Source organism: Mustela erminea, chromosome 1, assembly GCF_009829155.1.
Source record: "Mustela erminea isolate mMusErm1 chromosome 1, mMusErm1.Pri, whole genome shotgun sequence".
Lineage (NCBI taxonomy): Eukaryota > Metazoa > Chordata > Mammalia > Carnivora > Mustelidae > Mustela > Mustela erminea.
In genome coordinates, this window is record NC_045614.1 from 10,631,501 (window position 1) to 10,644,051 (window position 12,551).

Genomic DNA, 12,551 nt, shown 5'->3' on the forward strand with positions numbered 1-12,551 from the left:
GGAAGGCCAAGAAACCAGTTCACCATGTGAGGAGGCGTCTTTTCCAGGTAGGGTTGTTGGCTAGGGGAATGTTGGCCAGGAAAGGTGTGCCCACCGTCGAATATCCCCCCTTCTTACAATTCTAGACAGGGTTCCTGGATCCATTCTGGTGTGACCAAGTTTGTATGGATTCTGGGACAGTGGCGGTGGGCAGGGAAGGTCTTATCCTGGCCACCACTGATGAAGCAGAAGACGGATATTGCATTGAAACATAATGTGCTGTGAGTTTGTGAAGTCTCCTGAATGCCACCTCTTTGTTTTCTGAAAATAAAGTACTATGTGGGAAGGGAAGATGTTCCAAAATTGTGTGAGTGGCCCTTTGTGGAGGTATCAGAGCCTTGGGGTTTGGAGAGGGATAGAACTCAAATAGGTGCCGAGAACAGCTCTCTGATACCTGGAAAAGTGAGCTTAGTGACCCCAAACCTCATGGGGATATAGAAGGTGAAAAATCTTTCTTACCTTGACACATGTTCTCACTCTCATTCCTGAATGCTGTCTCAGAAATGAGCTCCTGTCTTGGGCCACACATGCAGTACTTGTCGTCCATGCTCCGGCAGTCGGCGTAGGTTGCACAGGACTTTCTCAACGGTCGTTCACACATGTTGATGTCTAGAATACAAGATAAAGGATCATGTCCCAAAGGAATCAGTTCCCATAAGGCAGAGACCCTGGCCTCCAGCCTGACTCAGCCATAGGTACTGGAAAGAACTCAGCTTGCAGGTGGCATTCCTGGGGCAGGTATGAGCTGGAGACAGCTTCTCCAGAAAGCCTGCTCACTGCTCTGCTCATCTCTACTCTCTGGCTGGGCCTGAGGGCACCTAGATTCAGATACTCTGTTGTGCCATCATAGGGGCTGGAAGGAGGTCAGCATACCCTTCTGCAAATGTGGCGTGGACTTAGGCACTAAGTCTCTGCTTGCACTATTTGTGTTCTGGGGGTGGGCTCCAGTCAGTGTGATGGTGGCATTGAAGACCACTCTCGATGCTGAGTCAGTTAAGGGAGTCACAGCTGGAGTCTGTCTAGAGTAACACTCTTCCCCACCTGAGAGTAAAGCCAGGTGGTCTGGCCACTGCCCATTGGCAGCTTCCACTTCCCATTACTCAACAGTGGCCCAAGATCCTGACAGAGTCCTCATCATCCACTGTCCCAAGCTCCAAATGTCAGGCATTTTCAAGAAGTCCAAGGATGTCTCTGGAGGAGTCTTGCTACCTCCAACCCTGGAGGAAGTTTCTCTTATCAGAGCCCATCACACATAAGAAATGAGGAAGCAACATGCAGGTTCTCACAGCTGAGTCACTGGGGGAGGGGTGTTCGTCTGGTCTCTTACCTCTCTCTCTTCTCTACACATGAGAGGAAAGAGTTTCATGAGCCAGGGTCACTGAGTATCTCAGGGACCCAGAGAGCAGGGGCTCTGACTCATCCCTGGCTAAAAATAACAGTTGAATGAGAACTAGCAAGTCAAGAATGCATCAAAATGCAGGGACAGAATGTTCGGTCCTGTACCCTCCAAACAGGGCAACAAGACTTTAGAGCCTGAAAGAACTCATGGCATCATGTAGAGTCAGGGCAGGCAACTGGGTCCCCCAGAGAAGAGTGTCCTACCTGATCTCGTGGATGTCCCTTCTAAGGCCCCAGGCCAGGCTGTGGGTGTCAGCACCAGGACATGACAAGATGTGGGAAGACACACACATGTTGCCTTCATGTTCACCCCCATCTGGGCAATGGGACTGCCCTCCTCTCTTCTCAGATGGTGGCAATAGCTGGACACTTGCCTTCAAGTCGTTGGGTGGCATGGAGTCGAGTGGGGGACAGGTGGGAATGACAAGTGCAGGAGGGGAAGACATGATATGAGAAATCCTCAACCTGACAGGCATGCTCCCGGGAAGGAGCTGGGATCCAGGCGTACCATCAGCAGGGCTCATGGCCATGCTCACCCAGCCATGAGCCTCCATGGGTCACACATGCACAAATGGAGGGGATCCATTAGGGGTGCCTCTCAGGCATAGAGGGACTGGGCGGGAGTCCCAACACTACCTTTTATTCCATGGTAAATTAACTTTCTCCCAAATATTAAATGACACATGGATACTTAGAAGGACAAAGAAAATATAAAAAAAATGAAAACAAAGAAAACTGTGTATAAGTCCACTACACAGACTCCTAGTAAGTTAGGGTATTTTTTTCTTTTCTTTTCAAAAAATTAGAAAATTTTCCTTTACTTATCAATAGATATGCATCTAAGACTATTTTGAGTACATGAAAATATTTCTTGGTGTAAAAACTGTATATTTTCTTGCTTTTTCCTATTATTGTGGCTAAATGCACACAAACAAAATTTTCCATCTTAACCATTTTTAAGTATTAGAATTTACTTTTATGATTCTATTTTGTTGAATAAAAACCTCTTCAGTGTCATTATAAAATGTTTTTTGAAGCAAACTTTAGTTTCAGCTTCCATTATGCAAGTTGTATTTATTTTCATCTTAAAGGAAAAGCAATTTTTGTTTCCTTAAAGATTTTTATTTTGTTTATTTGACAGAGAGAAAGAGAGGGAGAGAGCACAAGCAAGGTCAGCAGCAGTCAGAAGGAGAGGGAGAAGCAGACTTCTCACTAGGCGGGGAGCCTGATGTGGGGCTCAATCCCAGAACCCTGGGATCAAGACCTGAGCTGAAGGCATATGTTTAACGACTGAGCCGCTCAGATGACCCAATTTTTTGTTTTTCTGATTGGAGAAAAATAGTTGATTTTCTTTATGAGATTGACATTTCTTTCTTTTTTCCTCTTTCTTTCTTTCTTCCTTCCTTTCTTTCCTTCTTTCTCTCTTTATTTCTCAGAATATTTTAACAACTGTTGTTTTATTTTTTTTTATTTTTTTATTATTTATTTATTTATTTATTTTTTTCACAGTTTAATTTTTTATTTTTTTATAAACATATGTTTTTATCCCCAGGGGTACAGGTCTGTGAATCACCAGGTTGTTTTAAAGTTAAGGTTATTTCACCAGTCCATTATTAGTATTTATTTGTTTATCATTATTATTACTATTTTTTATCATATCACATGCCCTCTTTAATTCCCATCACCCAGTTACCCCATCTGCCTGACCACTTCCCTTTCTGCAACCCCTAGTTTGCTTCCTGGAGTCAAGAGTCTCATATGGTTTGTCTCCCTCAATGATTTCTTCCCATTCAGTTTTCCCTCCCTTCTCCTATTATCTTCTGCCCTATTGCTTATGTTCCACATTTGAGTGAAACCATATGATAATTAGGTATCTCTGATTGAGTTATTTCTTTTTAAGTTAAAATTATTATTTATTTAAATGTTCTGAAAAGATATTCAGATATAACAAGATTTTAAAAAGCATACCTTCTAATTTTGTATCATTTCTTTTTTTTTCTTTAAAAAATTTTTTTAAAATTTATTTTCAGCGTAACAGTATTCATTGTTTTTGCACCACACCCAGTGCTCCATGCAATACATGCCCTCTCCAATACCCACCACCTGGTCCCCCCAACCTCCCACCCCCCGCCCCTTCAGACCCCTCAGATTGTTTTACAGAGTCCATAGTCTCTCATGGTTTTGTACCATTTCTTAAGCAGAAATGATACAAAAGTAGTAATTTAATTCTTGGATTTTGAAAATATTTTTAAAAGAATGTTTATTGGGGAGAGAGAGAGAGCACAAGGGGAGGGGCAGAGGGAGAGGGAGACAAGCTTATTCCTTGCTGAGCAGTCGGCTTGTCTCCATCTCCCTTGGAATTCCATCCTAGGACCCTCAGATCACAACCTGAGCTGAAATCAAGAGTCAGGTGTTTAACTGACTGAGCCACCCAGGTTCCCTGAAAGTTTACTTAAGTATCCTTAAAAATACTTAAAAAAATACTTAAAGATGCTTTAAAAATACTTAAAAATAAGTATATTTAAAAATACTTAAAAATAAGTATACTTTCTCTGCTTGACTTATTTCGCTAAGCATGATACGCTCTAGTTCCATCCATGTTGTCGCAAATGGCAAGATTTCATTTCTTTTGATGGCTGCATAGTATTCCATAGAGTATTATGCCTCAGAAAGGATGAATACCCAACTTTTGTAGCAACATGGACGGGACTGGAAGAGATTATGCTGAGTGAAATAAGTCAAGCAGAGAGAGTCAATTATCATATGGTTTCACTTATTTGTGGAGCTATAACAAATAGCATGGAGGACATGGGGACTTAGAGTGGAGAAGGGAGTTGGGGGAAATTGGAAGGGGAGGTGAACCATGAGAGACTATGGACTCTGAAAAACAATCTGAGGGTTTTGAAGGGACGGGGGGTGGGAGGTTGGGGTACCAGGTGGTGGGTATTATAGAGGGCACGGATTGCATGGAGCACGGGGTGTGGTGCAAAAATAATGAATACTGTTATGCTGGAAATAAAAAAAATAAAATAAAAAATAAAAATAAAATAAAATAAAATAAAATAAAAAAAATAAGTATACTTAAAAAAGTATAAGTATACTTAAAAAAGTATATTTAAAAATATTTCAGGGGGAAAATAAATGATTTAAGCAGTGCTAAACAATACTATCTTATTTTCTTGCATAGTGCTCTTCAGCTTATTTTTTAATTGTTGTTTATTACAGCATTATTACAATAGCCAATATATGTAGCAACCTGAGTATCTGTCAACAGATGAGTGGATAAGGGACATGTGGTATATACACAATGGAATGTTACAGAGCCATAAAGTGGATGAGATTATGCCATTTGAGACAATATGAATGGACCTAGAGAGTATTATGTTAAGTGAAATAAGATTGAGAAAGAAAAATAACATATGATATCACTCATAAAGATATCTAAAAAAAGAAAACCCAAATGAATAAAACATACAAAAAACCAAAAAGCAGAATCAGACCTATAAATACAGAAAGCAAATTCTAGGTTGCCAAAGGAGAGTGAGGCCAGGGTTTGGGTGAAGGGGAGTGCGAAATGCAGGCTATCAATTATGAAATGAATAAATCATGGGAAGAAAAGACACAACATAAGGAATATAACAGCAATCTGTTGATTTATGGGGGCAGATTGTAGCTACACTTGTGGTGAACATGGCATAATGTATAAATTTGTCTAGTCATTATGTTGTTCATCTGAAACTAATGTAACATTGTGTGTTGAATATACTCAAATATAAAAGACTTTAGAAATGTTTTCTTTCTTTTTAAAGATACATTTTCACTGAAGTAAGAGTGTTATATTAGTTTCAGATGTACAACACAATGATTTAACAGTTCTTTTTTTTTAAAAGATTTTATTTTATTTTACTTTTTATTTATTTATTTTTTTAAAAGATTTTATTTATTTGACAGAGAGAGATCACAAGTAGGCATAGAGGCAGGCAGAGAGAGAGGAGGAAGCAGGCTCCTTGCTGAGCAGAGAGCCTGACGCGGGACTCGATCCCAGGACCCCAAGATCACGACCCAAGCGGAAGGCAGCAGCTTAACCCACTGAGCCACCCAGGTGCTCCAAAAGATTTTATTTTTTTGACAGAGATCACAAGTAGATGGAGAGGCAGGCAGAGAGAGAGAGAGAGAGAGAGAGAGAGAAAGCAGGCTCCCTGCTGAGCAGAGAGCCCCATGCGGGACTCGATCCCAGGACCCTGAGATCATGACCTGAGCCGAAGGCAGTGGCTTAACCCACTGAGCCACCCAGGTGCCCTGATTTAACAGTTCTAAACATTTCTCAGTGCTCACCATGGTGAGTATAGTCATTGCTTGTCACCAAACAATATTATTATAGTATTATTGACTATATTCCCCATGCTGTGATCCTTGTCTCTATAACTTATTTATTTTATAGCTGGAAGTTTGTAACTCTTAATCCCATTTATCTATTTTGCCCATCTCCCTGCCACTTCCCCCTGGCAATCATCAGGTTGCTCTCTGTATTTAAGAGTCTGGTTTTATTTTACATTTTATATTCAACATATATGTGCAATCATACAGGATTTGTCTCTTTCAGACTGACTTATTGCACTTGACAGTATGCCTTCTAGGTCCATTCATATTGTTGCAGATGGCAAGATCTCTTTTTAATGGGCGAGTAATATTCCATTGCAGATGGATGCCGCATCTTATTTACCATTTCAATTATGGATGAACACTTGAGTTTCCTCCATATCTTGGCCATTGTAAATAATGTTGCAATAAATGTTGGTGCATATATCTTTTTGAATTAGTGTTTTTGTTTTCTTTGAGTAAATACCCAGTAGTGAAATTACTGAATCATATGGTGTTTCCATTTTTAATTTTCTGAGGAACCTCCATACTGTTTTCCACAGTGGCTGCACCAATTTACATTCCTACTAACAGTGCATGGGGTTTCCTTTTTCTCCACTTCCTCACCAATACTTAAAATCACCTTAGTTTTATACCTGGACATGCTTCTATCATTTTATTAGTTGTAAGACTTTGGATAAGTCACTTGATCTCTTTGAGCCTTAATTTAATAATTTAAAAATGATGCTACCCTGAAATCATGAAACTCACAGAAGAAAATTGGGAGTGAGCTTTTTGACATTGGTGTAGGTAGTGATTTTTTTGACTCAACACCAAAAGCAAAGACAATAAAAACAAAAATAGACTAGTGGGACCATATCAAACTAAAAACTTCTGTACAATAAGGGAAAGCATCAACAAAATGAAAAAAGCCTATTGACAATTTGGGAGAAATTATTTGCAAATCATATTATCACATAAAGGATTAACATCCAAAATATATAAAGAATTCATACAGCTCAATAGCAACCTCCCATATACTATTACTTTTAACCAATTTAAAGATGGGTGAAGGACCTGAATGTATATTTTTTCCAAAGATGACCTCTAAACAGCTAAGATGTACATGAAAACGTACACAACACCACTAATCATCAGGAAAATGCACATAAAAACCACAGTGAGATATCACTTCACACCTGTCAGAATGGCTGTTATAAAAAAGACAAAAAATAACAACTTTTGGTGAGGATGTGGGAAAAAGGGAAATTTGTGCATTGTTGAGGAAATTTAAATTAGGAAGCCATGATCCTGAGGGGGCAGGAGTTCCTGGTGAGCTCATGCCAGGAGGAAGCCCTGAGCTTCCAGGCTGTGGGTATTTCTTCTCTCCTGTTGCTTCCACTTCTCTCCCATTTCTTTGTGCTATGAGAATAATCACAGTAATAATAGCAGTGACCATAATAATAACTTGCGTTTGAGAGTCTGCTTTGAACTAGTCTTTACCTGTTCTTTATACTTGTGAATTTTAAATCTTATTCCATCTATGGGGGGTAGGTACAATGATTGTCCCCAATTTACAGACAAGCAAGCTGAGGCAGAGAAGAGAAATAATATCCTACATGTCAGATGTAATCAGCAATGAGCTGGACTTTGAACCCACATAGCTCAGCTCTGCTGTGTAAGCTCTCAACGCTCTACCTACTGATCATGAAAACCTTCCACTTCCCTCATACTTCCCCTGCCCTGTCACCTCCCTCTTTTCCTAGATGAAGTGCTGGATGCTACTCTCAGTGAGGCTGAGGGCTTAGAATGCTCCACCATCTCTCCTCTGTTTCCCTGGCTCTCCACCACCCCATGCTCCTATACCATCAAAGCTCTCAACAGGCTGATGAAGATCTCCCCAGATGAAGAACTGAATCCCAGGGAACAGCGACAGGTGGTGGTATTGGCCCATGGAGAGTTCTTAGGGCACCAGGGGGCACAGGTGTGGGGGAACTAGCAGTGGGGATGGAGACCACAGCCAGAAGTTTCACAGAATTGGATGAAGTCAGCTGCCAGCTAAGAGTCCATGAGTAGAGCAGGGGAAGGTAGGGAAGGGATGGCTGCCATCAAAAGAGGAAAAGACCAAAGACTGGACATTTGGAGAGGAGGAAGTAGTTTCTCTTGTTTCCAGAAGACCATCTGGGAGCTTCACTTGGAGAATAAGCCTCCTTTTCCCCTTGTTGGTGTAGAACCCAGACCCAGCATATGCACTCCTTAGCTTATGTCGCTAAGTCTGCAGACTCACCTCTACTATACTGGGCTGCAGCTCCCAGTGTCAACAGCAGCAGCATCAAACTTCCTACAGCAGAAAAAAAAGAACAGTGAGAGAACAAAGGGAGGAGAGTGGAGTTCCAATTTCAACTCCTAGTGGCATGGTCATTGCCTCCTAGGGATGTGGATCTCACCATGCAGCTAAAGCTTTCCGGCAGCATCCATAAGACTCTTGTACCTTATATAGGACCAGCCCTATTACCTCCCTCTCCCTAGAGAGGAGTTAGTCACTAACGGACACCATCCTCATGGAGTCTCAGTGTTACAGGTAAGAGGACACAGACATATATACACAGACAGCTGATGTCAGGGACACAACTTAGAAATTATGGCCTCTCCTGATGGAGGGGATAAATCTTGAAGCACAAAGTCCACAGACTGGTGTGCTCTGCCCATAGCCAGGTCCTTTGTTCTCTGACAATGGCAGAAATATACCTTGAGGATTTCTCTTAGAGGATTATTACCTCCTGTTTAACCCACATATTTTGGGGCACACAAGAGGAGCATGGGTTTGGGAGTCAGCCAGCCCCAAGTTTGAGTCCAGCTTACAGTAGTATTGGTGAGGCAGGAAGCCCAGGAAACACAAGAGGGGAAGCTGAGGTAAGTAAGTGGTAAGAACTAAGGTGCCAGCAGGTAGAGCCACCGTTTCCTCGTTAAGTGGCCTCTCCAGGTGCAGTGACCATGGCTTCTACGGTTCATAACAAGTGAGCTCCTGGCCATCCTACAGTGCATTGAGGACACAGCCTTTCCCTTTATCCCCTAAGCTTGTCCTGAGTGATGAGTCACTGGACAGGCTTCATGGTATCAAAACCACTACAAGTGTGAAGGGACTACTCTACAGGCAATCACCTGCCCACCTATTAGAGTTTCATTCCATTCATGGGAGACAGTGAACTCTATGAAAAGTCTTTCCATATGTCAGTGCCTTCATACTATTTTCTAAAATGTTCCCAGCATTAAAAATAATCATGTTCCACACAGCAGATGATAAGAAATGTGACTATTTTCACAAAAACAAGGGAACAAATTACAACCAACAAGGACAATATATAAGGAATGCTTAACTTGCTATGTAACAGGTATTATCATAACCATTGAGGGAAATAAAGACCAATCAGCATTAAGCTGTCCTTCCTATTATGCACCGTTATTGCCCTTTTAACAATTCCATGACCCACACAAAGCCCATGGACTGGAGGATGATGTTTTTCTTAGTTCACTAGAGTTTTCAGAGACTTTGGTTATGTACCCTTGTGAAAAAAAAATACTATAGGCGGTAGGAGGGTTAATTTCATGTATCAATTTGGCTGGACCCAGATATTTGGTCAAACACCTGCTGGGCAGGTGTCTTTTAGATGAGATTAATAATTAAATCAGTAGACTCAGAGTAAAGAAGATTATCCTCCATAATGTGGGTGGAACTCATCTAATCAGTTGAAGACCTCAGGAGAAAAAAGACTGCCCTCCTCTCAGGAGGAGGAAATTCTGCTTTCAGAATGACTTCCGACTTGAGATGTAACATCAAGTCAGTCTGCTGGTCTGCCCTACAGAATATCAATTTCCCAACCTCCACAATTGCATGAACCAATGCCTTAAAATGAATGAATCTCTCTTTCTCTCCTTCACCCCTTTCTCTCTCTCTCTCTCTCTCTCTCTCTCTCTCTCTCTCTCACACACACACACACACACACACATATTATATTCATTCTCTTTCTCTGAAGAAGCTCGGCCAATATAGCTGATAAAATGAGAAATCTCTGTTGGATTGGCTCCAGGAGTAAGTTTTACTGATTTTCTGCTTTGAGACTAGATATAAATGAGCCAACATCCTTCTTAAAATCTCTTCCCTTTGTCCTTTAGAGAGAAAGTGAAAAAACAAAACAGATTATCAAGATCATAGAATAATCTCTAACTGGATAGAGAGTTCCCAGATAGCTTTAGTTATCTGTCATTATTCTTATAATTCTACCTACCTGGCAACAGTAGATTTTTGTTGCTCATGATGCAGACAACTGCGAGCCCAGGCACAGAGGACGTCTCGTCTTGGTCTGTGTGTGTTACAAAGACTTCCTGTTTTAAGTCTGACTTGGGCTCCAGAGGGACTGCCATAGGAAACCACTGGTCTGGATCCTTTCTTTCCTGAGACTCTGTCTTGTGATTAACTTCTCAGAAACTTTACTTCTATTTTTTAAGTATTTGCATAGCATTAGTGGTGTTTGTACTGAAAGACTCCTTGAAGGTGGTTTTTAAATCTTTGTGGTATAAGAAAATGTGATCCTGTGTATTATAAGAACTTCCCAACATGAAGAATTACTCTGCTCATTTTTCTACTCCATGAAGACTTTGGATCAGAGTCAACAGAATTCTTATTTAGTATCTGTTAAAAGACAGTTTTTAAAAAAATATTTTATTATTCAATTTATTAATTTTATTTAAATTCAATTAGCCAACTTTTAGTACATCATTAGTTTTTGATATAATGTTCAATGATATATTAGTTGCATATAACACCCTGTGCTTATTTATTTTAGAGAGAGAGAGAGAGAGAAAGCAATTGAGAGAGAGTGTGAGTGGGGGGAAGGGCAGAGGGGAGGGTGGGAGAGAATCTCAAGCAGACTCACTGCTCAGCACAGACTCTCCTGCAACGTGGGGTCTGATTCCAAAACCCAAAGATCATGGCCTGAGCAGAAATCAAGAATTGGATGCTTAACTGACTGAGCCCCCCAGATGCCCCCGAAGATGATTTTATTGAGATATAATTGCCATACAGCACTATATTAGTTTTAGGTATACAACATAATGATTTGATATTTGTATATATTGTGAAATAATCACTACAATATATCTTCTTGACATCCATTACCATACATTGTTGCAAATTTTGTGTGTGTGTGTGTGTGTGTGTGTGATGAGAACTTTTAAAAAAAATTTATTTTTTCAGTGTTTTAAGATTCGTTGTTTATGCACCACACCCAGTGCTCCATGCAGTATGTGCCCTCCTTAAGTGATGAGAACTTTTAAGATCTTTTCTGTTAACAACTTTCAAATATGCAAGATGATATTATTAATTGTAGTTACCATGTTGTACTTTACAACCCCATGACTTATATATTTTGTACATGGATGAATAATATTCATATATGTATATATAAAATTCCATTGTGTGTGTATATATATATATATATGTATATATGGACACTACATTTTCTTTATCCATTCATTTATGCCATGAAGATGTTGTGCTACATTCCACTGGCATCCATGATTTCATTTTTTAAAATTTAATTTTATTTTTTTCAGTGTTCCAAGATTGATTGTTTATGCATCACACCCAGGGCTCTATCAATATGTGCCCTCTATAATTTCTGATGAGAGATGAGCTGATACCTGAAATGTTTGTTCCCATAGGGATGAGGTATCATAATCTCTCATTGCTTTCAGTTTTTTTTTCTTGGTCTTTAGTTATCAGAAGTTTGATTATACTGTATCTTGGCTCTGATTTGTTTAAGTTGATTCTGCTTGGAGTTACCTCAACTTCTTGAATCTATGTTTTTGTCTTTTGGAAATCTGAGAAATTTTAACCATTTTTTCCCTCCAAAGAACTTTTCAGTTCCCTATTCTCTATCTCCCTCTGGAATTCATTTTTTTTCTGCTAAAACAAATTGAATGTTTATTACTTTTTCTTCTGGCAGCAATGAAAATCACTAGGGGAATTCATTTTTAAAAAAATTTAAATTCAATTAGCCAACATATAGTACATAATTTGTTTCAGTTGTACAGTTCAATAATTTATCAGTTGCATATAACACTCAGTGCTTATGACCTAGTTACCCCATTCCCCACCCACCACCCCTCCAGTAACCCTCAGCTTGTTCTCTAGAATTAAGAGTCTTTCATGGAATTAAACTGTAGAAATATTAGATTTTGGGGGGTAGTCCTGTAGGTCCCTGAGATGCTGATAATTTTTTTGTAGTTTATTTTGTCTTATTCAGATTGCATAAATTATATTGTTTTGTCTTCAGGTTCACTGATATTTCCATTCTTTTGTACCCATTCTGCTAGTAAGCCTAATAAGCCTAATAGAGTTTTCATTTCACTTTTTGTATTTTTCAGGTCTAAATTTCCATTAGGTCTTTGTAATCTGTTTGTTTATCAAAGTTCTCTTTTCTTTTCTAAACTTTCTAATTTTTCATTTGTTTCAGAAAAGTTTGCTTGTAATTATTCATTAGAACATTTTTTATGATTGTTGCTGTAAAATATTTGTCAGGTAATTCTAACATTTGTGTCATCTCAAGTTGAGGTATTCCTGGTTCTTGGTATGACACTGATTTCTTAAATTGTATCCTTGGTCTTTATAGTATTGTGTTTTCAAAGTGGATTTTATTATTAACTTTTCTGTTTTTATTATTATTTTATTTTTTCTGTATTTATTATATTTTATT

At 39.4% G+C, this 12,551-nt stretch overlaps 1 protein-coding gene across 4 annotated transcripts in view; it reads right to left on the reverse strand.

The window, feature by feature from the left end:
• Positions 1-10,263, reverse strand: part of LOC116573414 (adhesion G protein-coupled receptor E2-like) — a 35,436-nt gene extending 25,173 nt beyond the window's left edge. For all 4 annotated transcript variants that reach the window (XM_032313532.1, XM_032313547.1, XM_032313538.1 and 1 more), the window contains exons 1-3: positions 10,083-10,263; positions 8,084-8,137; positions 499-648 (exon numbers count right to left, since the gene is read on the reverse strand). In XM_032313532.1, coding sequence (XP_032169423.1) covers positions 499-648; positions 8,084-8,137; positions 10,083-10,218 — 340 coding nt within the window. In that variant the 5' untranslated portion in view covers positions 10,219-10,263. The remainder of the gene's footprint in view (positions 1-498; positions 649-8,083; positions 8,138-10,082) is intronic.
• Between the last annotated feature and the right edge of the window lie 2,288 nt (positions 10,264-12,551).